This window comes from Gobius niger, assembly GCF_951799975.1.
Source record: "Gobius niger genome assembly, chromosome: 6".
Taxonomy (NCBI): Eukaryota; Metazoa; Chordata; class Actinopteri; order Gobiiformes; family Gobiidae; genus Gobius; species Gobius niger.
The window spans coordinates 18,522,620-18,545,677 of NC_136857.1; the positions used below are offsets into that span (position 1 = coordinate 18,522,620).

Consider the following 23,058-nt stretch of genomic DNA (forward strand, 5'->3'; position numbering starts at 1 on the left):
TTAGGCATGGGACTTTACTGAACTGTGACATAACCTAATCTAAAAAAAATATGCATTATATTTTTAATACACTCACTTTCGTGCTTGCAGAGGCACATCCGGAGCATCAAACAACTTGACAATAGGAGGAAGGAGCAGGTGTAGGTAGTCATCTAGGTTGGCTCCAAACAGCTGGATAGCGTTGAGTAGCTGAAACAGGAGAGACATACTATAAGACACTGTACACTGCCAGAAAGCTGCAGGGATGAGTGATACTATTGAACCATTTCAAATTGTGTCACAAACACAAACTTACTGCATCATAGAGAGTGAGCACAATCAATTCAGCAAGATGATATGAAATACTTCACTGTTGATATATTTGGTACTGTATACATTTCCTATCCACCAAAATAAAAAAGATTACACACTTTAAAGCAGAACTAAGTAACTCATGCCCCTAGAGGCCATAAGTGCCACTGCAGGTGTCACAGCATGTTAAATTTTTTTACTCATTACTTGTCCTTGAGAGTAAATACTACACTGACAGAAAAGACAAAGGGAGAGAGGGATAGTGTACATCCAATTACAAAATGGAGATTTTTTTTTCACTCAAACTTTGCAGTAAATACTGTTTAAGTGGTGCTAGCCCGCAGTTAGCTTTGCCCGTTTACCCAATGGCAGCCAAGCTGCAATTGTGGTTTTCTGACCAGAGACACCGGGGGAGATGAAAGACCCCCCCAATCATCCCATTAACACTTGTACTACCCCCAGAGGGACTACGGAAATGATTTATTAAGGTAAACAAGTTACTTAGTACTGCTTTAATATTTCTTGGACTGCCTTTAGCTTTGATTACAGCACGCATTGGCTGTAATCAGTAATGTTTTGCCCAAAAAATCCATTGTTGCATTTATTTTTCGCCAAGATCTTGCATTGATAATATTGATAATAAGAGTGTGACCACTGCGCAAAGGCTTCTCCAGCACATTCTCAAAGAGGTTTGGACTCCCTGACTCTTTCATAATGTGAGCTCGATGAATCCTGGCATTGTCATCTGGGAACATGCCCGAGCCATTAGGGAAGAAGGAATCAGTTGGAAGAAATAACCTGGTCATTCAGGATGTTCAGGTAGTCAGCTATTCTCATTCTTTGGGCACATAGTGTTGCAGCAACCCCAGATCATAACAGCTAGTTAAATCCAGGTGGCAACTTTGTTATTGGTCAGGCAATGTAGTATAACTTTTCTCCAGTGAGTAATATTCTTATGTAAAAAGTGGGTCATCACGTAGGTAAGTTCCCGGACAAAACCAACCTGGAAATCTTGACATTCTCAATGTTGTCAGTTAAGTCGACTGTCACAACTCTGCGAGACGGCTTGTAAAAAAAAAAAAAACAGACGCAAAAAAGCTCCAGGCCAATATGTGTCATGTTGCCCCTGCGAGGACATAGGCAGCATGACCTCATCACTGCTCCTCATACGACTCGCAGATAGATGCTTGATGACGTGTGTAGCAGCCCCCGCCCGTGACCACCTCTCTGTTCGCCCCCATGTCTGAAAAGCATATGGCGAGACAGCAGGAAGCCGGTGGAGGTGAACAAGTGAGCCCGGGGTCACTCGCTGGGGGGCCATGGACACCAGCACCCCCAAAATGATGGAAGGATGTTTTACATCTTCTTGAACGGGAAGGTAACCTAATTCTCAGCTCCTTTTTCTGACCCCCAAAGACTAGGCTTCAGACCAGGCCCAAAGTTACAGGCTGTCCCGACTGTGGGATGCTGGGTTATCTAATGCAGCAGACAGATATTCTCAAGAAAGAAAAGATGTCTGCATTGCTTGTGATTCTTTTGTGGTCTACCGTGATATAGAGTTTGAGGTAGAGAGCTGACAACTACTGGCAGCGACTGGTGAAACTGAATAGTGTGTGTAATACATGTCTATGGCTTTTTCAAACAACTTAAGCGTCTAAGGTTTTGGTGGATATTGATGAAAACCACGCTAAGAAAACAGCGGTGCCGTAAGTCAAATGTGGACTGAGCTTCTGGTCTTTATAAAAAGTCAATGAAGCGTCTCTCGGTGATTAAGTTAAAACACCCACTTTTCTCAGTTAAAAAACGGCAATCTGCTCCAATTACCAAACTCAAATGTAATCTTTATACAATTAATTAAGCAAAACAAGATTTATGGTTTAATCATAATGCAATAAATTGGTCTTCTATTTCTTCTGCAAATCAATGAATGTGGCGCCCCTTCAACACCTCCTCTTAAGTAACAGCATAATTACAGCATTTCTTGGCATTCTTTTACAGACATGATTAATTGTGAACACTACAGTGTAGCAGAGAAACCACATTAGGGGCATGTTATGTATTTTAACACCTAATTTAGAAGTCATTTCTCAAATGAAAGCACAAGTAGACTACTAGAATTAGTGAGTAATGATATTGTTCCACCAACTATTTATGGGCTAAATCAGACTGAACAGGTATTCTTGGAAGCGTATGTATTGTACAGGTTATGTGGACAAGCTTCAACTATTGTTTTTATGTAGGGAGGATGTGTGCACATCCTCTTTGAGATTTGAATAATAAAATGGTTTGCTGACTGACCATTACTAAACATATTGAGTTTTTCACTGACAGAAAACATGCATTTAATAACACAGGTGGAGAAAATATCACCTACATATAAAAAGTTAAAATGTCAGCATATTGAAGGCATGTTTTGGTGTTCTTCAATTCTCCTTTAAAAGGTTTATGGAACACTGTTTACGTAGGAGCACATTTCTGGCTCAACTCTGAAAAAGTGTCCTAAATAATAAATGGTCAGATGCATTTCAGTGTCAACTCTTATTGCATAACGCTAAAAGGTAAGGCTAAACATGCTGACAATTACAGCCATGATTAATTAGGGTTACGTTACATTGACTTCTGTATACAGGAGCTGGTCAGCCACACCATATATCACAATGTCTGATGTCAAAACACGCCAACTAGTAATATTGTAGCCCGTTTTTTAAATTTTTTGGGCTATTTTTCTTAACACATACTACATACAATGCAGAATTCAGACTTTTAATCTTCATTTGGGATTTGCAAACACTATGATGGTGTTCAATACAGAGCTTTATTTGTTACTGACCTTAATAGTAACGCTGCGACCGGTGCTGTTGTCATGCATGAAGACTCTCAGCATGTGCGGGATGAGCTGAGGCAGGTAGAGCTTGAACTCCCCTCCGAGAGCCACCACAATCTGCTCAATCAGGAGGATGATAGTGTTCTGCATGGGGTTGTTGGGTGTCCAGTACTCCTGTGGACAACAAACGGTATAAAATAATTACGATATTTTAATGTTGCTGTTGTTGGCGTCGACTCAGGTTTGGTCTGAGTGATTCTGAGTTGGTGAAATTGCAAATTCATAAAATGGAAGAATTAAAGTATTGAAACATGACAATCAGGGATGCAACAATACCGATACTGTTGTTGTTTTTTTGCATTTGGATTAGTTCATGTTTTCTTTTAGAAGAACAGCACTGCTATTGGTTATTATTGAATACTGACGGATGCTCAACACCCAAGCCTCAGGATTGGGACTGAAAGCGCTGGATTGGTGCATCTTTAATAGCCATTTGTATATAAAAGGTCATTTTCCACAATAATAATGAATATAAAATCTAATTTTCAGAAGTGGTTTGAAATGGCCAAATACTAAAAGTGACCTAAATAAGTCCAGCGCCTGAAAGTCCACTTTCAGCATATAAAATTTTACAATATTCACTGGGTAGATCCAAAAAGCTTGACCTCACTCTCTTGGCTTTAAAAAAAATTGGTCGAGGGAACTGGGTCATGCGTGTTTCCATCAATAATCAAAGTGTGGATGGATTTACTTTGAAATAACATAATTTTCACGTGCGAGGATTAGCGTTCTAAAAGTAGACGGCAAAAGCCTTGACATCACGTCTCTGTGCCACCCGTGACATCATTTAGGAAATTGTGTACATTTCAGATAATAGTGGTTTGTCTGAGCGGGGGGGGGTGGCTCCGAAGTCACGCAATCTGTCAATCAGCCGGTGGGGCCTTAGCTGTGAGATCTGGCGAGGTGTTGTTGTCCCGGGGTCCCCGACAGACCCCCGACTTCCTGCTCTGCTGCTAACTGAGAGAGAGGGAGAAGTTGAGCGAGCGAGCGTTCCTAAATGGGTATTCCAGCCTCTCCATCTGGATGCAGGACCCGAGCTGGAGCTGAGAATGAATGGAGTCTTTATGTTTGCTTGCCGTTTATTAACTCGGCGGGACTTGACGAGCCACGGTCCAGTTCTCCCCTTCGCTCCTCTCTGGTTACTGCCACGTGCAATAGTGTCAGTACCAGCCTCACCTTGGTTCAGATGCGGGACTGGTAACGTGAGATTTTCCAGCCGTCAAAAGTGATCATGGGAAGGTGAGGTTTGGTGGAAGACAGTGGCAATTGATTTACAAGTTTGGATTAAGTGAGATATGAAGTACTACCGTATTTTCTGGACTATAAGTCGCTTTGGAGAATAAGTCGCACCAGCCAAAATAGGCATAATGAAGAAGAAAAAAACATAAGTTGCTCTGGAGTATAACTCGCACCAGCCAAAAAAGGCATAATGAAGAAGAAAAAAGCATATATAAGTCGCTCCGGAGTATAAGTCGCACCAGCCTTGGCAACTACCTGGGCATGCTGCTCGATTACCATTTTTTACAGGAGTAGCAGATACTAGTACATAAGCCTAGAGCGCCCTCTAGCGGCTGTCAGTGTGAAAATAATCACATCTGATCTATTTTGATATACAAGTCGCACCTGAGTATAAGTTGCACTCTCAGCCAAACTATGAAAAAAAGTGCGACTTATAGTTCGGAAAATATGGTAGGTGGTAAAAGTAATCAGCGGATAATTCAAAGGTGAGTTAATATAATAGAGGGAATACATGTGATGACACAGCATAGCAAAAGCATGGCCACAGGTGAGTGTCAAGTGTACACTGTACACTTAAGTGTTTTGACACTCAGTCGGGAGCATTGAAGGTTCTGTTTAGAATGAATGTAATGATGTAATGTAATGACGCATACTCTAATTTTGAAAATTGCCAAAAATAATTTTAATTTGGATTCATTTGGAGCATTTTGTACTTTTGAGGCAAGTTTGTGTGTGTGTGTGTGTGTGTGTGTGTGTGTGTGTGTGTGTGTGTGTGTGTGTGTGTGTGTGTGTGTGTGTGTGTGTGTGTGTGTGTGTGTGTGTGTGTGTGTGTGTGTGGTGTGTGTGTGGGTGTGTGTGGGTGTGTGTGTGTGTGTGGGTGTGTGTGGGTGCGTGAGTGTGTGGTTTCACTAATTAGGAGTCTGTTGCCTTGGTAAACAAGTTCTGCATATTGTTACTGGACACGCATGTCGCATTAGTTGTGTGTTTCTTGCGTTCCATTCACATTTATTTCTCATCTATTTGTTTAAACTCCCTGTTGATTTAAAGGAAATTAGAGAGGATTTGCTGAAAAGTTGGCACATCAACAGAGCTACTCACTCTGATTAGTGTGAAAATGTCGTCCATGTATGGGCGGATGTGGATTTTCACAAAGCACACCACCATGCCCATCTGCTGGAACAGGAACTACGGGAAAAAAACAAATACTGGTGGTTACACAGAGGCATCGTTGTAAATGCTGGCACACAATTGCTTTGCCACACACCACATATTTGGAAAAGAACCTTCTGCTGTGAGGCTTAAGTACCCAATGTGAACTGCTAAACTAATATAAGAAGCATGCAGAAGAAGATTTAAAGGACAGGATAAACAAGTTTTATACATGATAAGACCAATATTTTCTCGTTTGCAAAGGAAATTATGTTACCCAAACAACTGCAGTCTTTGTGATTACTGAGGAAATAACTGGATCATGTTTCAAAATGTCAGAGATGATAAAATTCAACATGCACAGCAACACTGGACTACAAATGCACTTTAAGCTAAATTTTGACTTTCTAATACTAATACTAATACTAATTTCTTATACTAATACTCTAGAAATGTGGTTGAGCGGGTTACTGAGCCAAACCCCAAATGGGCAAGTTAGAAAGTCCTGGCGCGACACCCACCTCTCTGATGCTGGCGTCACACACACGGATGACGTTTAGGAAAGTGGGCATGACCTGGGGCAGGAACTGGACACACTTGAGGCCCAGGGACTTGAAGATGAAGGTAACGGCCTGGACCACCATGGTGTGGTGATTAGACAGGGAGGGGTCCCGCAGGATACGCATGAGGGTGACAATGGCCACAGCCGGGTAGAACTCATCCAGAGGGAGGTTACCCATGTTCACCAGCATCTCACTGGTGCTGTAGTCGGCTGGGGGAAGGAAACCATAACAAAGGGGTTATAATGTCGGCATTCAATGAAAAACAGTTTAGAGTCATCACAGTAACAAGTTAAGAAGTTTAAGTTAAGAAAACTACAAACTACACAAAGCCTGACATACAATACAGACGAGTGAGGTGACTTGATAACCATAAACAATATACTATTATCTAAACAAATTCACCAGACCCTAAATAAAACATGACCAGCAATCAATATACAGTGAAATCATATGCAAATATGAATATTTAAAAAGAAAATCTATTCTAGCAGCTACAACAAGAAATATAATGCTATTTTAGTCCCTTCATCTCACATGCTGGACTCCTACAGGGGGGGACAAGTTAGCAAAGGGTTCCGTATTCTTTCCATTTGTTTTTATTGTAGACAACACAGCAATACCATTCATCAAAGAAGGCATTAGGCAGAGGGGGAAAACCGACAAATTAAATTAAATGCCTTAAAAAAATCTTGTGTAACACATACTTGTGGATGGTAAGAATTTGATACATTATTTTAACATTTTAGCAAGTTTATGAGTCACACCCTCCAATGCTTTTGAACCAAAATTACACTCCAACCACTTCAACTCAGCCTTGTACTCCTGCGGACAAAGTCATCGCTGTTTTATGCGAGTCTAAATAAGTTATTTATGGCATTTGCAAAATAGAACGTCATCTTCACATAAAAGTCTCAGCTGCTACTGCACATGTTTGGCCTTTTAAAAAAATAATCGCTGACTTGTTGATGCTGGCTACCCTTTTCATTCAGCTCCACAAACGGTAAATGTCTTTTTGAAATAAAATGAAGCTTGATTGCAGTAATTGCTAGCTTCGTCTTATGTCTTTGTTAAGATGCCAATAGCAACAGAGGGAATGAATGGTGTTTGCCAGGAAGAACTAAATACTGTTTTCTATGTGCTCATTCATCTGGGCAGGACTATACTTTTGCTACAATGTCTTCTTGTTGTGCAGAAGTCAGAACTGATGTACAGGAGTCAGAAGAACAAGAACGATTCCAAGGCATAATAAAAATTAGGTGAGATAATGGTAAAAAGCATTTCCAAATAAAAAAGCTTTGGTCGTACTGCTACACAAATCCTCCTCATTACTCTGTCTGGACATGGCATTAGAGGTAAATCTTACTCTTGTTGGCAGGAGTGGAAAGGTAAGCGATTTATCAGCAACAACATTTGTTTTTCTTGGTGTTTGCATTAATTATTCAACATTCAACATCATAATACAGTGAACATAATCTGTGAAAAATCCTATAAACCATGGCATAGAAATGTGTAAAGTTGTATAAATAACACTCCCATGTGGCATCTGCAGCGTATTATGAGAGATTGTAAACTCAGGTAGCAATGATGCTAAAAACAGTCGGAGGCTAATGTTGTGAAAATGACTGGGTCACTCTGCTATTTGAAAGCTGTGAAACATATTTTTGAGCTCATTCATGTGCCCGATAGCCTAGTGCGTAAGATTGTGCATGTTCACCCTGTGGGGAATAAATGGCAGTGGGCCATAAAGATGTAAAAAACTAGACTCCCTAACTAAGGCGCAGATTGGCTTCGAACATCTGACATGACTCAATTCACAGTGAGTAAAACATGAGACTGAGAAAGACTTTGACAGTCTAGAAAAGCATTAAAATACTGCAATCCAACCAAAACAGTTCCTCACACATGTGCAATGCATACAGAACATAAATTTATATCAGTGGGCTTGTGCTACAACTGTGAGTAGTAGATGAAATAGGATGTGTGGCTTTGGGGATTGACTCTAAGCTGGACTGCATACGCAAAATCAATAAAAATGCATCTTAAAAACACCTACTCATAATTTATTTGAATAAATTAATGGCATTCATGATGGGGCAATTGGGGTGAGTGCATTCTTTGTGGAGCTACAGAGTTTTACAAGCGTTCTAAGAAGACAGACGTCTGGTATTCAGCTTTTCACGGGCCCGCTGTGGGAGTACAGTTTCAGTTGTCATCTCCCAGTAGTCATAACAGACTGGCACCAGGCCCGCGGGCTAAAGACAGTAGCTTTGCACTTTACAACTAATGCATTGTGATAAACGGTCTGATAGTCTATGGCAGGGAAATGATGTGACAGCCAAACAGTGAGGCAGCAGCAAAGCTAAGCACTGCAGTAATTCAGTCTTTGTTTTGGAAAGTGTGAATGGTGGCGGTTCAGGTCAGGTGAGGAGACAGGGTTAGCCAATGGCCCCACACATAACAAAACGACTCAAGCTGCAGACAATGGCCCTGGGAAAACTGTGAATGTATTATGAGATATACAGTCTCTGCTTCTGGTCACAGGCCATTGAGCCCAGAGCAAACTGCTAAAACTATTACCACATTGTCTCGGTCGCTTTCCCACAAAATACTGACATGCTCGTCCAACAAGTTGCGTATTTTGACCATTTAATCAAAACTGAAGTCATTCTCTTGCTAGATAATCAAACACACAAAATCAGAACCCTGTACGGATCTCTCTGGGCCGATAGCAAGATATACTGCTGCCCAGACAGGATTTGCACTTTGAAAAGGATTATATCTTTCTTAGATGGGATAATTTGGGGATGAAAGACAAATAAGATTAAAAGCGCCATGGTGTGTGTGTCACTTTGTTTGATTTTACATTTTGTGTGTGCATAAAAACACCATTTCAACAGACAACCAGCTTACATTCAGTGTTATGGACTCAAACAGCAATAATACACACTATTGCTACTAGAGGTCGACCGATATAGGTTTTTCTGAGGCCGATTTTGGGGGATTTTTATTAATATTTTTGGCTGATTCTTCCAAATGTCTGGTCTATAATCATGTAAAAACATAACTACTTGGCCACTCCAGCAGTGGCCAATTTTATTTTGTGACTTTAGTTGATTCACTCATAGTTTCTGTCCCAGCTTTAGTCGCTGTTAGCAATAGCATGCCTTTTTTTGCACAACGATCTAAAATACAACTGCGGAGGTTAAAACTGAATTCTCAAGGTTCAGTGCTTCAAAATGATGATGCAGCACGTCCGTTTTGACTGAGGTTTAGTGAAACTAACTAACTTTAGTCAAAACTTGTAGCTCATCAATGTTCTTAGCGATGGTTCTCTGTTCCCCTGAGCCCGAGGAAGTTGTGGGAGGCCTCGTTTTAAAGTCCTGCCTTCACTCTTTTCAAGGCAAGAAACAGGAGGTCTCTATCACTTTCGGTCCCGGAGATATCTAATATTGTAAAATCCCGAAATATCGGCCCGATATTGACCTCTACATTATACCATATCAGCCCAAATGGCAAAATTAGTAAAGCACACTTATGCTTGTCGGGCTTGAAATTACTCCACTACATATGTCTTTAAATTTAGTAACCCTCGAGTGGGGAATGTCCAAAAATGATCATTTGGAACTGTGTGCTTGTTCCTTTGGCCGGGTTTTCTTCTCTAGGCGCAACACTTTACGCTAATTTACCACTAAACCAAACCAACCATAACTTTGCTGGCAGACTTTTGACAATAACCCAAGCTGTTGCCTTCCAGATGATGAGGAAATGCTTACCAGAATCCTGACTGGACTTGGACTCAGAAAGACTAACAGCAGAAGCATCACGGGACTGGTCGATCATGCCAATGTTGACCTTATGCTTGTAGGGGTCCAGCGCTCCAAGGAGGCCCAGCACACGGATGGCCTGATGTAGACACAGCATGGAACATTTATAATATGCTACAAATGTTTGGCTCCAAAGCAGATGTACAGTTATTTGCCTAATAACTTTGTATTAAGAATGAGCAATGGAATAAATGAAGTCAGTGGTTCTTGAGTGGTCTGACTGCGAAAGGGGTGGGTAATATGGCGAAAATTACATCAACCTTCTTGGGGAATAGTTTAAAATCTTTGAATTTATCATAAATAATTGAACACAAGTTTTTAAACAGCTTGTATCAGGTAAATAAAGCCGTCTTCTTCTTCTGAGAGTTCACACTTTACAGTGATTTGGTTAAATGCATGTGACTGACCAAGAGAAAGACTAGCCACAGTATCGAAAAAAAACAAATCATGTGCATTTAAGCCAAATTGCGAGGAAAGCGCTTCCCTTTGGTCTTCATGGCAGGCAGCTGACATTGCTGTATTACCACCTCCCTTCCAAGAGACACTTTGTAAACAGGATTCTAATGAAGACTTCGCACCTACCTAGCACTGCTTACAGTTAAAGCCTGGCTCCAAAGAGTTTCTTTTTTTGACAACGCTGGGGTAGGTATCATATTTTTAACCACGCTGTTTTTTGTTCTTTGATTTGCTAACCATCGATCTCTTGTATATGTTAAATCTATGGTTTAGGCATAGAGCTGCTAAACACAAAAGCACAGGTTCACATGATGATTTCTCTGAATTGGGAGATCATCATTTGAAACATCACCCATTTCATTAGATGCAGATCACCCACTCCTAGATTGTACCATAATTCTTAATTATTTGACACCAATTATTTCCACATTACAGGGCAACATTTTAGATCTTCTTCGAATGTTCGAATGTCCCATGCTCAGTTTAGTGAATACAAACCTTACATTGCCTGGGTTGGCTTACAATACATAGGCACCAATAGGCCTGTCACAATAACAAATTTGAATACATTTTGATAACAATGACAATAAACCTTTGTTCTAAAAGTGCATCATCATATCCTAAAATACCACACAAGCCGCAATAAACATGAAATATTAAGAAACTCAATTTGCTTCAGTTGAAAATCAAGGTTTTACAAAGAAAAGTGTATTGTTTATCTATTTTTATTGAACGATAAGTCGATATAGTATTTGTCGTGACAGCCCTAGGCACAAACACTATAGCTATTCAGCATTAATCAATCAATCAAACTATATTTATAAAGTGGTATCACCAAGTGCTTTACAGATTAAAACATTTAAAACAATATATACTATATATTAGGACTAAATAAATAGATGTCAGTTAAAAGCTAAGCTAAAATTAAGAGCCAGAAGTATAAAATGCAATTCTTTTTTACAGGTTTGTCTTTTGTCAATGTTATAATTTGGTAAAAAATATTTCTCAGTTACAAGATCAAATCCGCAGCGTAGTTTGGAGTCAAAAGTGTAGCAGAGAAATGAAGTCCAATTTGCAGCTGGCAATAATATATGGATACAGTATTAAAACAAGGCGGTGAACTTTTAACTTATGGTGCCAGTTAGCGCCCTCTTAGCTGAATACATTTGCAGACTGAATAGGAAGTGATGTTGCGTAAAAAAAAAGTTAACCCAGACTTACTGAAAGGGCTCTAACTGTGTAATAATAAGCCTTGAGGGGTTTCAAATGTACAGAGTTTTATTATTCAGCCTTGTCTGTAAGTGGTCAGAGCCAGAAACTTTCTAACATGTAACAGCATTGCTCCCCTTTAAGTGATGTAGCAGGGAGGGAAAGACCATTACCACTTACGTCACATGCATACGGCTTTGGAAAGAGTTCCACGACAATATAGGGAAAGTGCATCGTGTGTACTGCAGTCATAGGCAATGGGGTTCTCACGTCAAAGTTACAACATCTATCTGTGTAGTACGTAATGATGACACAGAGGGAAAGGCTGTTACCGTACCTCTCTGCGAATGCCCTGGTTCTGTTCAGTTTTAAGGAAGTTGAGCAGCACCTCCAAAAGTGAAGGGTACTTGCGGTAGGGCTCCACTACATAGCCTGTGCTGGCAACCTGCTGGCCCAGTGTCCACAGCGCCACCTGGAGGAGGAACGAGAGACTGTACCTTTTTCTACAATTCGGAGATTGTACATTTACACACAACTTAATACTATCCTACGTGATCTTTTGGATCATACCTGTCTCTTGGCCAGTGAAGAGGAATCCTGGAGCATGTCCATGATGATGGGAAACAGCTCATCCATCCATTTCCTCATTTCTAGTCCGCTCACCTGATGAGAGAACCACAGAGGATTTTTGTACTCGGTCTCAATAACACAGGGTGAACCGGTGTCTATTGTACTTGGCTCAAACAGACTCAACATTTACTGCCAACTAAATTTCCCTCTGTTTTAGCAGCTGAAATTTTGAAAGCAGTAAAATAGTAAAATGCCTGCCCTGAACTGGATTACTGCCTGACAAAATTTATCGACTATTTGTGACAAGTACTGGAGCATTACGTCTCAAATTTTCAACATTTAATAATTGCTCATCCACATACTATATAAGGTAAAAACACTGTACTATTTCCTACATTTTCTTAGATCTTCCTCAAACCAAGTCTCCCACCTGAACATCTCCTACTTTCTGTTTTCTCTCTAATCCACTTTCCTGACTCCTCTTGTTCCAGTGAGCCTTCTGGATATGATCATTATTCTATTATGAGTTCGTACTAGAGCTGAATTATTTAAGTTCTTATTAATATTTAGTTAATATGACAGTCGTTACCTGAGCCAACTCGCCAATTGTGGCCAAAACACTTATGACCACAGCGGGGTTGGGATCTGGGTCTTTCAGTTTCAAGATAAGAGCCTGTGAAAATAAAAAAGGCAAGCAAAATAACAATTAGCCCATTCCTTACCATTGCTGGGGTGTGCAATACATCATTTGAATATAGCAAAAATGCACCTTTAAGATGGGCTCCATATACGGGCGTATTAGGCGAGGAGCGTTTGAAACCAGGTGCCCAAGCATGCGCGCACTCTGCTCTTTATTTCTACCAACACCACTGTGCTCCAGCTCAGTCAAAATCTGAAAAGCAAAAAAAAAAAAAAAAACATGAATTATGGATGAAAACGCTCATTTATTCAAAGTTTATGTCAAATTAAGCTCTTCGAACTGATACACTGGAACATTCTACAAAGGCTGGTAGACGTTTTCTAAAGCTCTTTACTGCCCTCTGCTGGATTTTCTAAAAACACTAAAGATATGATCATACAATTGTCACGCCTCGAAAAGAAAGGGCATCATGTATTTTTTGTACCTGTATGAGCATCTTGCGCAGAAAAGGCATGACAAAGGCAGGGTTCATGCTGCTGAGGCGTCCGATTGTGCAAATTGCCAGTTCTCTGATCTCAAACACCTCATCGTTCAGGGCCACAAACAGGGCCTGCAGGTTCTCAGCCTGAGCGAGGTGTGCGTCGAAACGCTCATCGAGGGAGGCCAAGACACAATAACGGATATCTGGATCTAAAGAGAACACACAGAGCGATTAACTGCTGTTGGACGTGTGCATGTGCTGTTGTAGTGAATGTAATACTTATAGAGTTACCGGGGTCTGTGATGCCAACCACCAGCAGTTTACTGAGCACATCAGCCACCACCTGGACTGCGGTCTGACTGACAACGTGTCCGCTGATGAGGTGGATGGAGGGAGTGAGGAGGCGGGAGCAGGTCCGGGCAGCCTCCATCCTGATCTCCTTGTGTTCGCTGTTCAGGAAGTGGTCAGCGCAGTGCCGCACAAACTGAGTCAGGGAGTGTCCTAAGAGAGGAAAAAAACAGTCAACAGTTACGGACATTCTAACTAAATGGTCTTCCCAAAAAAACTACTCAGCATAACTTACCCTCAAATTCAAAGCTGCCGAGGGTACGTAGAGCAAGAGTAATGCTACCCACATCACTAGCCTCAGGTATGTTTGTGAGACTCGGTGAGGCCAGCTGGTGTGCCAGGCCTTTAGGCATGCCAGGGTGACGCAGAGGCTTGTGCATCAGGACCAGTGACAGCATCTTCAGCAGGCCATCCTGGATGTCTTTCTTTAGCTGAGGGATCTGACGGCTCAGGTCATACAACACGGCAGTCAGGGCAGGGCTGGACAAATAGATGCATATTTTGAGAATAAATTTAAAAAAACATATATACTTAACGTTAGGGTTGTTACAGTTCAGCAATCTCACGATGAGGTTCAATCAAGCGCGATAAACAACAAGGCAGAATTTATAATATAATGTATATATATACTTGGCAATGCTTTTGAATTTTTCAAAGCTGCGCTATAATAAAATGTGCCCCTGGGCTCCCAAACAAAGCAACATAGAAAACAAAATTGCAGCATTAAAAAGTTAAAAAAGAAATGCATGTGTAGGCCATGTGCTCATTAATTGTATCTTATTCTCATGCTTACCTCAGTCCTACAGCCAGCATGGGCTCGAGCAGCTCCTTGATGTCTGGCTGTATGCTGGGTCCCATGGCTCTGGACAGCATGCTTATACAAGTAAAAACTGTTGCATCTACCTGCATAGTTTTCTGCCGCCTATACACACAAATGCAACCACATTTAGAATAAATTAACAGTTATAACTTTACCACTTTAAAGACACTTTTAACATATCTATAGCATAACCATGTACTTACTTATGAGCAAAGTCCTTTGGTGGCAGCGCTGCCTTAATAATCTCCAAGATCTTCAATAGGTAAGGCTGGATGTCTGCCCTCACAGCCACAACCAGAAGTCCCAAAGCCTGAAACGCAGCTGTCCTTTCCTTTTCCTTCTTCAGACAGCCCAGCAGGTAGCCCATAGTATCTGACAGGTACTGGTCTGCACAACCACAACATTTAAGTACTTGAAATTTGGGCTGGGTACCGTTAAATAATTTCAGATGGCATCTTAAAATAAAAGTTTAGGCACTAATGGTATTGGGGGTATTATTATCTTTAGTCCAGAGACAGCATTAAAGAAAGTGAATTGGTCGTTTCAGCTCAGATGACAAATATATACTGTAGTACATATATTTTTTCAGTATCGTTCAGGTATCTGTATCGAAAGCCAAGTATCGTTAAAGTACCGGTATCAAATGAAAAATTAAAGCTACCCAGCCCTACTTGAAATGTATGTTCTTCCTTTATTCATACTTTCTTGGACATGAAAGTATAATCACTGGAACTTACCCGTGAAAGTGTGGGGCTGAAAGGCAGCTAAGCGTGGAAGAAGGTTGAGAATTGTCATCTGGATCAGAGGGTTTTTACTTGTTCTGTACTTCAGCACCCATCGACACACCTGGAAGTTAACCGCACTTAAAATTAAAATATATATATTCCAGCTTATAATTGATGCATGAAGAATCCAGATGGTGATCCTTTGTCGTGTGTTACAAATAAATATATAGCAAAACAGTCTAACAATAGCAAATACTCAAAAAATAAATCTGAATATAAACCAAAAATCGAATATGATTAAAGACATAAAAGATACGACGAACATAAAGAAACATTATTGTCATCATAATTGGCTAGAACTGGCTATTTATTACCAGCCTGGCCAACGGCAGACTGTGTGCGCTCGAATCATTCCGCACGGCACAGCAGTCTGGGAACCATGGCAGAAATCTTCGCATGGATTTGGCGACCAATCACAGAACGAGGAGCGACGACAAGACGATGACGCACTATTCCACATACAGAAGCTTGTAGCTTGTTTAAGGATAACATTTTTTTTTAAGTTTATTTACGGATCCAATATGACAGTAGCAGATGAGACGCCATCTTTCGATCAAGCTTCAGACCGTGTTCTAAATAGTTTAGTTCAAAAGTTTACAGCGGGTACGTCTTACGTCACCTGATACGATGATACGCTTGGCTATGGCTACGCGCAGACACATATGATAGACATTCGTAGCGCCCAATGCAGTACTAACGACTATGGACAATCGTAAACCACACCTCTACTCTAGAAAATGAATTGGTGGTCCAACTAAATATCACTTGTGATTTTAGTCTGGCGTTAGCCAGCTGTCTGTGCTGTCTTATTGTCCATCCATCCATCCATCCCACGATGCCGCTAGGGCAACCCGTAAGGAGCAGTGGTCAACTGGGGACCCATCTCCAGATGTGGAGACAGGCCGATGGTAGTATCACTTGACTGGAGGATTCACCTATTGTACATGATTTTAGTGGTAGGGCAAACTGAAATATCCCGAGAAAACCTACGCAGACACGGAGAGAACAAACAAACTCCACACAGAAAGGCCTGGTCCGGGGATGGAACCCGGGACCCAAATTTCCACTGAGTGAACAATAAAGTGTATTTTATCTAATCTAATCTTAGTAGAGGACTGTACCTGGTCAAATCTCTCCTCCATGAGCTCTCTGCAGTAGCGACTCTCAACCAGGGAGCTCTTGGCTGGAACTGGAGCGGCCCCAAAGGTCATAAAGCCCTGAGGAGTACTGTACCCCAGCAGACCCAGCAGAGCGTTGGACTGCTGCGGTTGAACTGACTGGAAACTTGTGAAGGGAGTGATGTGGCGAGGCTTGGTCCCAAAACCCATCAGCTCTTTGCAGTACTTATCATGGACTAACTGCTGCTGAGTGATTTCTTCCATTTCCTCACGCATGCGCTGTAAGACAATACAGATGTAGATATTATACCAAGAATAGGCATAGAGTGAGGCCTAAACTAAATATGTAGTCCTCCTGCATGTGCAACAACACTGAAGATGTAATGTGGAAATGATGTAATAAGAGTCTCGCCTCTCCCTCCATGCTGCTGATCCGGACAAGCTCATTCAGAATCAGGAGGGCCCCATGGACCCGGTCATCACGATTCATCCCTTTCTCCTTGGCCAATGTTTCATCAAACCCCTTCTCTGCCTCTTCAAAGGTTTGCTGCAGAAAGGGGGGCAGTTTATGTCACTCATATGCATGGAAAATAAGATGCAAATCTGTAGAAAAATGTACATACTTTATACCACTGTGGTTTCTGCATCTCCTTGGTCTCCCTCTGAGTGGTGAGGATGAGGCAGGCTCTGAGTGCAGACACGGCCCCTTCCCTAATCGCCTGTTTTTGGTCCCACACAGCGTAAAAGATGTTGTCAAAGAAAGGCTGAACTTGTTGAAAAAAGAAGGTGGGAGCGCTCACAGCCAACTCTCTCAACACCAACACCTGTGAAGAGATGAATAATGATAAATGATGTAAATTATAATGCAGGAATCACAATAACAGAAGACTTAGAAGCAAAGCAGCAACAATATCTATGTATAACAATATCAACAATGTCTTACTTGACACCTACAATGCAGAATATGCGGCAGACATATTGTTTGAATGTTTACACGGAAACACTTAGCACAGTTGTGAAGTCATGTTGATGCCATAACAAAAATGTACTACTTACAGAAGCATGCCGCCTGCCCTCATTCCTGTCTGCTCCCAGCCACTCCAGCGCCCTTTTCACCTCGAACTCCACATACTCCGCAGTGAAGGTGTCCCCTGCCATAGACAAGTGTCCCATGGCTTTAGAGGCCATCTCCATCACCACAGGGTCACTAGAGGGCAGTAGGTTCCTCAGGTAGTTGGCGAAGCGGCTGATTCTGGTGGCATTGCCTCCCTCAACTCCAATGAGGCTCACTGATAAAACAAGATATGGTACTTTATTGCTTACTTTCATATTACTATTTTTTAAAACATTTTGAAACACTTATGTGGAGTGTTCAAGTTCTATTTTACTTTTTTTGTGTGTTTCCTGAAAAGCACCAAAGGTTGTATACAGATAATGAATACAAACTGCTGAGAACTTACCTATGGCAAGAATCCCTCCTTTCTTCTCATTGACATCGGAGCTGGAGACCAGCTCAAAGATGTGGTGATTCAACTCATCGTAAAAGGTAGTGGCTTCATCTTGGCTCAACTATTTAAGGAAAACAAAAAAGAATATTATATCAAGTGCATGCATATGTCTACAATTGTTTAGACTCTAAAAAATTCCTGTATTTTGAGGAAATATAACAATTTGGTTCGGACAATTGTTACATAGTTCGCCTTCTCAGAGCAATAACCTGAGTTGTAATAAACATAGCGCATTTTTCGACCTTACACATAATAGCTTAAGGTTCAAAAGCTGTGTTGTTTTGTTTAAAGTCATAACAAGGCAACTGAGTGTGCATGGCTGACAGTACTTCTCTGAGCTCCGTGGTCACATAATGCTGCAGGTCTTTAGCAGATTTGGCCCTGGTGTCTTCATTCCGATTCTTGAGCCCACTGACAAACTGCTGCAGCACAGTGGCTGTCCCCAACATGATCACCATCTGGATGACTTTGTCTGCAAACACACACAACGATCACAGACAAATCTGACCTAAAAGAATGAAAACTTGAGAGGAAAGTGTAAAGTTCTGAAACAGCTCGCTACATGAGCTATGCCTCTGGGATTGGCCGTAGCAATATGTAAATAACGCGTTAACCTAAGTGTGAACAGTTTACATTTTATTATAGTATGATTAGATCATCATAAAGTCAAACATGTGTCAATCCGTGCAGAGTAGCAACGTGTAAAAGGACGGGACTTTCAATAACATGAGCATAACATGCTTGTTCATTTTAGCTAAAGCTAACTAGTAAAGCAACCATTAGGACTCAAATAATTGCCAACATGGACAACCTACCGGTGGACCCGAGTATGCCTGGGATTCAGTAAAGATGTATTTGATGAAGAATATCTTTCATTGTACAATCAGTCCACAGTAGTGTAACTAAACTGCAGAACAGACACAGAACCGAGCTGGCTGCTCTGCAAGGCTGGGCTGGACTTCTTCCTCTGTGTTTTGTCTCAGCAGAAGTGACAATACTGACATCCTCTGGTGATGCTTCATTCCTACAATGCACATTCCTAGAACGTGCATTAATAGCACCCCATATATTAAGTGCATCATGGATCATTTTTCTCTAATAATTCTATTCATTACCAATAGGCCTATTTGGCCGACATAAAACACTTTCTTGATCGCCCCCTCGATAATCACATCTTAGATGTATTTTCTGAGGGTTCTGAACATTTTGAACATAATCTGTAAACTTTTGGATACATAAAGGCAAAATTAAAGTCCTTTTTGTTGAAATAGCAAAATTGCAGTTCAGAAATGACACTCGAAAATATAAAAATGTTCGATAAACTGTGTTAAAAAAAAAGTCTTACAATGTACAATGCTTTGTCTCAGCAACAGAATGTGTTTGATCAAAATATATGATGTGATTAATTGTGATTAGTTCATAATTTAGTTAGTTCATAATTTTTTTTTTTGTTAAAGCTTAAACTTTGACAGCCCTAAAATACACACACATTTCTTTTTGGAAATAAGTTCTGTGGCAGGAAATGTCATTTCTATTATTTGCTTTTCTTTTTATTATTATTATCTTTAAATCATTTGGTTGGGACGGTGCTTAGTAATGAACGACCATGGCACTCATGCATTATGTTAACATGCCACACCGTATTATATCCATCCGTTGTCCCCCTCACATACAAACACACTCTCACTCAACTTGGCCTATTGTACATGTTTTTCGTAAGGGGAACCACGGAAACCATGTACACACATGTAAATGCTATGAATATGAGCGCCACTGTGACGTCATTGCCAATTTTACTTGCTCGCCTTATGTTTGTAGAAAGTAGACCTCACGTCACTATTGCATTTGGAAATGTGCTCAATCCTCTTTCCAGAAGTTAAGGCAAACCTGCAGAATTTTATGTGGAAAGTGAGATGAGGCAATATCAGTCATCTATAAAAAAAAAAATATTACATATCATCCAAGCTGTAGACTCTAGAGCCTTGTGTCTTCCCACATGCTGGATGGGCAGACCATTTTTTGCTGCTGACTCTTACACCTCTGGCCTTTCACTTTCCTGTCTTGATGCTGCAGTGCCTTGCAACTTGCAAGTATATGCAGTATTCACCCTCACTGTCTCAACAGGCAGCACTGCCCTTTTGTGTGAAGTGACAGACAGATCATGGGTGCACTTGAATAAGCCTTTTATTCTGGCCTTTACAACATGGTTACTCAACAACTTAAGTAGATCGAGTCTGACCTTTTCAGAGTTTTTGCAAGTGGTGGTTTGAACATGTCAGGCATCCATTTATATAAAAAGGACATTCACATAAATCACTGAAAAATAATTCATTCGGCCCTGCAGTGCCACTGTAAAGCTTTGTCTATTAACTGCATTTTTAATCAAGTTTAACAAAGCCTTTGTAATTAATTGATCGAGTAATTAATTGCATTTAAGCATCATTTATTTAGGGGTTGTTTTGATTTTTAGCTGTATATTTCAGCTGCTTCTTTTTTATTTTCCATTATTTATATATAAAAATAAAAGAGGTGCCCGTGGTCGTTGGGGCACTCGGGCAGTGACCCCCAAACTGGAGGAGTGGCTCCAGCAGATCCCAGGAAATACATCAGACATCTCGGTCCAGAATAGTGCAGTGCTAGGAACTGCAAAGATACTGCGCAGAACCCTCAAGCTCCCAGGCCTCTGGTCGAGGACCCGAGCTTGGAGGAAAAAGAGACCGCCCCAGAAGGGTGAGGAAGAGTGTATATATATATATACACACACACACACACAGTGGGAACCAGATATTTACATACACTTTACACATGAAACCAGAATTTACTTTTTTAGGTGAATTAGATATTATTAATATTTCCATTTGCTAAATGCCAGAAGATTGACAGATATAATTTTTTTATATGGTTTTATATTACTTTCTACAAAAGCAAAGGTTTACACACAACACCCCCCTCATCGGGCTCATCTCGGACAGTGATGAGTCTGCTTTCAGGAGAGAGGAGGACCGGCTGGCATCCTGGCGCAGCCACAACAACCTCGAGCTGAACGCCCAGAAGACAGTGGAGATGATCGTGGACTTTAGGAAAGTTACAGCCTCACCGTCCCCCCTCGCCCTGACAGACTCCCCCATCCGAATCCCCATTGTGGAATCTTTGCCTTTCCTGGGCACCACCATCACCCAGGACCTCAAATGTGAGTCAACCATCTGCTCCCTCATCAAGAAGGCTCAGCAGAGGATGTTCTTGCTGATGTTCTTCCTGATCTACCCAATGCATGCCCTTAAAGGGTTTTATCTCAACCCAATGGTATGTTATGTTTTATGTTTAATGTTGCACTATTACATTGAATAAAATTCTTAGTTTGTGAACCTGTTCACAGACAGACAGGAGGAATACTTTGACGATCTCTTCAATCCCACTGTCACATCTTCCGATGGGGAAGCAGAGATTGAGGACTCAAAGAGGGACCATGAGATTTGTGTAATGATCGACAAGACAACATCACGGATACAGGCAACCGAAATGAGTTCCCTCCGCAGGGTGGCTGGGTGTGCCATTAGAGCCTGCTGTGGCTCAGACATCTGTTTCGGATGCCTCGCGGTGGCTGCCCTTGGGAGGTGTTCCGGAAAAGTCCCATTGGGAGGAGGCCTCTGGGAAGACCCAGGACACGCAAGAGGAGTTAGGTGCCTTTCTATATAGCACACTTGTGTCCTGCATGTACTCGCCTTGTCACGTATCAGTACGCACTACACAACCGCAGTTGTTGTGGGCGGCGCCCCAGATGTGCACGCTGTACTGAAGAACGGCTTGAAAAGTTTTGTAAGCCACGATGAGAACAATGTGGACAACTGCTGCCTTAGTGGGGGTTATGGAATCATTCCAAGGTGCTAAAGCATTATGGGGTATTGTGTGCAGATTGATGAGAAAAAATAGAACATTATTTCATTTTGGCATAAGATAACAAAATATGTAAAAAGTGAAGGGGATATACTTTCCGGATGTATTGTTGCATCATAATTGTGACATATTGGTATAGAGAGTCCTATAGTTTGAATTTGTAGCAGTTTCCGATGCAAAAAGTGTGTGTGCAAAGCTATTCTTGCTTTACCACACCACACACACTTTTTCTTGCTCCTTCTGGACGTTTCTTTCTTGTACCGGTATTTATTTGAATGCTTAGTTTTCTCTTATTCTGCTGTAATTGTATAATGCCCTTAGTATTTTTTGTAACTGGAAATTTCTGTTGGGTGTATTTAGAAATAAGGACCAACTTGCCATATTTGTCTTATCTTTTTAAATATTAATTATATCAGGATAAAGTGAATTTAGTAAATAGAACTACAGCAGATGAATCAGCAAAGGTCTAATGCAATAATGAATAGAGTAATCAGCAAATGTGACCGAAAGAGAAGTGTGTGATGACGCCGCAGTAAGCCTTCTCCTGAGTCATGAACCCAACCTCTACTTGAACCTATTGAATCAGCAGGCTGGCATGCCTCTACTCTGACTCTGCTGTAATCCGGACCATCAGCAAAGCAAAACTTGACCAAGGACATAAGTGATTGTTACTGTGAATACGTGAAAATATTACAGAAAAGGTTATTTTAATAATGACCTGTTCGGAATGTTTTACCAAAAATAGAATTGTAAGACGCCTGTAGAAAAGGACACACTCTAGGAATTCACTTAATACAGTATATGCATTTCAAAAACAACATTTGTTTGCAAGGCTGGATGTAAGCATTGGGTCATGTTATGTTAAAAAAAACAAACAGCTAATCCATAGTTCAGATTCCTAAAGATATTCTGAAAAGACAGACGGACTTTATACTAATTTGCATTCGTTGTTGTTTTTGTCCGTCTCTGTCTTGTCAGCTATGTTGGTAATTATCCTGAGCATGTTTAAAATGACATCAGTGAACTGAATTTGAAAACATGGCAATCTAATTGTGATGATTAACAGAAAAATATTGCAGTTAGAATCTAAAACTGTGTCGCCCAAATCTCAATGGAAACACATTTGGGAATAATGTGAAGGTTCATGCATTGTTGTGGGCTTTTGTGTGGCTGGTTATCGGATTGACTGCCTTGAGTCTTGGTATAGGTAGTAAATATATTGTAACATTTCAGTCATCTCACACACTGATCTTTATCTCTTTTTCGATCTTGCATGTTA

The 23,058-nt window shown here is 41.0% G+C and overlaps 1 protein-coding gene across 1 annotated transcript in view; it reads right to left on the reverse strand.

Moving 5' to 3' along the window:
* mtor (mechanistic target of rapamycin kinase) overlaps positions 1-18,851 on the reverse strand; it is an 87,482-nt gene extending 68,631 nt beyond the window's left edge. Inside the window, exons 1-22 of the mRNA XM_079557726.1 lie at positions 18,701-18,851; positions 18,215-18,357; positions 17,838-17,946; positions 17,434-17,666; positions 17,001-17,201; positions 16,790-16,924; positions 16,381-16,656; positions 15,212-15,320; positions 14,678-14,861; positions 14,448-14,576; positions 13,890-14,134; positions 13,598-13,807; positions 13,310-13,515; positions 12,955-13,077; positions 12,775-12,858; positions 12,186-12,278; positions 11,953-12,087; positions 9,900-10,029; positions 6,085-6,335; positions 5,513-5,599; positions 3,122-3,289; positions 77-189 (exon numbers count right to left, since the gene is read on the reverse strand). Of these exons, the coding sequence (XP_079413852.1) occupies positions 77-189; positions 3,122-3,289; positions 5,513-5,599; positions 6,085-6,335; positions 9,900-10,029; positions 11,953-12,087; positions 12,186-12,278; positions 12,775-12,858; positions 12,955-13,077; positions 13,310-13,515; positions 13,598-13,807; positions 13,890-14,134; positions 14,448-14,576; positions 14,678-14,861; positions 15,212-15,320; positions 16,381-16,656; positions 16,790-16,924; positions 17,001-17,201; positions 17,434-17,666; positions 17,838-17,946; positions 18,215-18,343 (3,350 nt within the window). The 5' untranslated portion in view covers positions 18,344-18,357; positions 18,701-18,851. The remainder of the gene's footprint in view (positions 1-76; positions 190-3,121; positions 3,290-5,512; positions 5,600-6,084; positions 6,336-9,899; positions 10,030-11,952; positions 12,088-12,185; positions 12,279-12,774; positions 12,859-12,954; positions 13,078-13,309; positions 13,516-13,597; positions 13,808-13,889; positions 14,135-14,447; positions 14,577-14,677; positions 14,862-15,211; positions 15,321-16,380; positions 16,657-16,789; positions 16,925-17,000; positions 17,202-17,433; positions 17,667-17,837; positions 17,947-18,214; positions 18,358-18,700) is intronic.
* Positions 18,852-23,058: the final 4,207 nt, after the last annotated feature.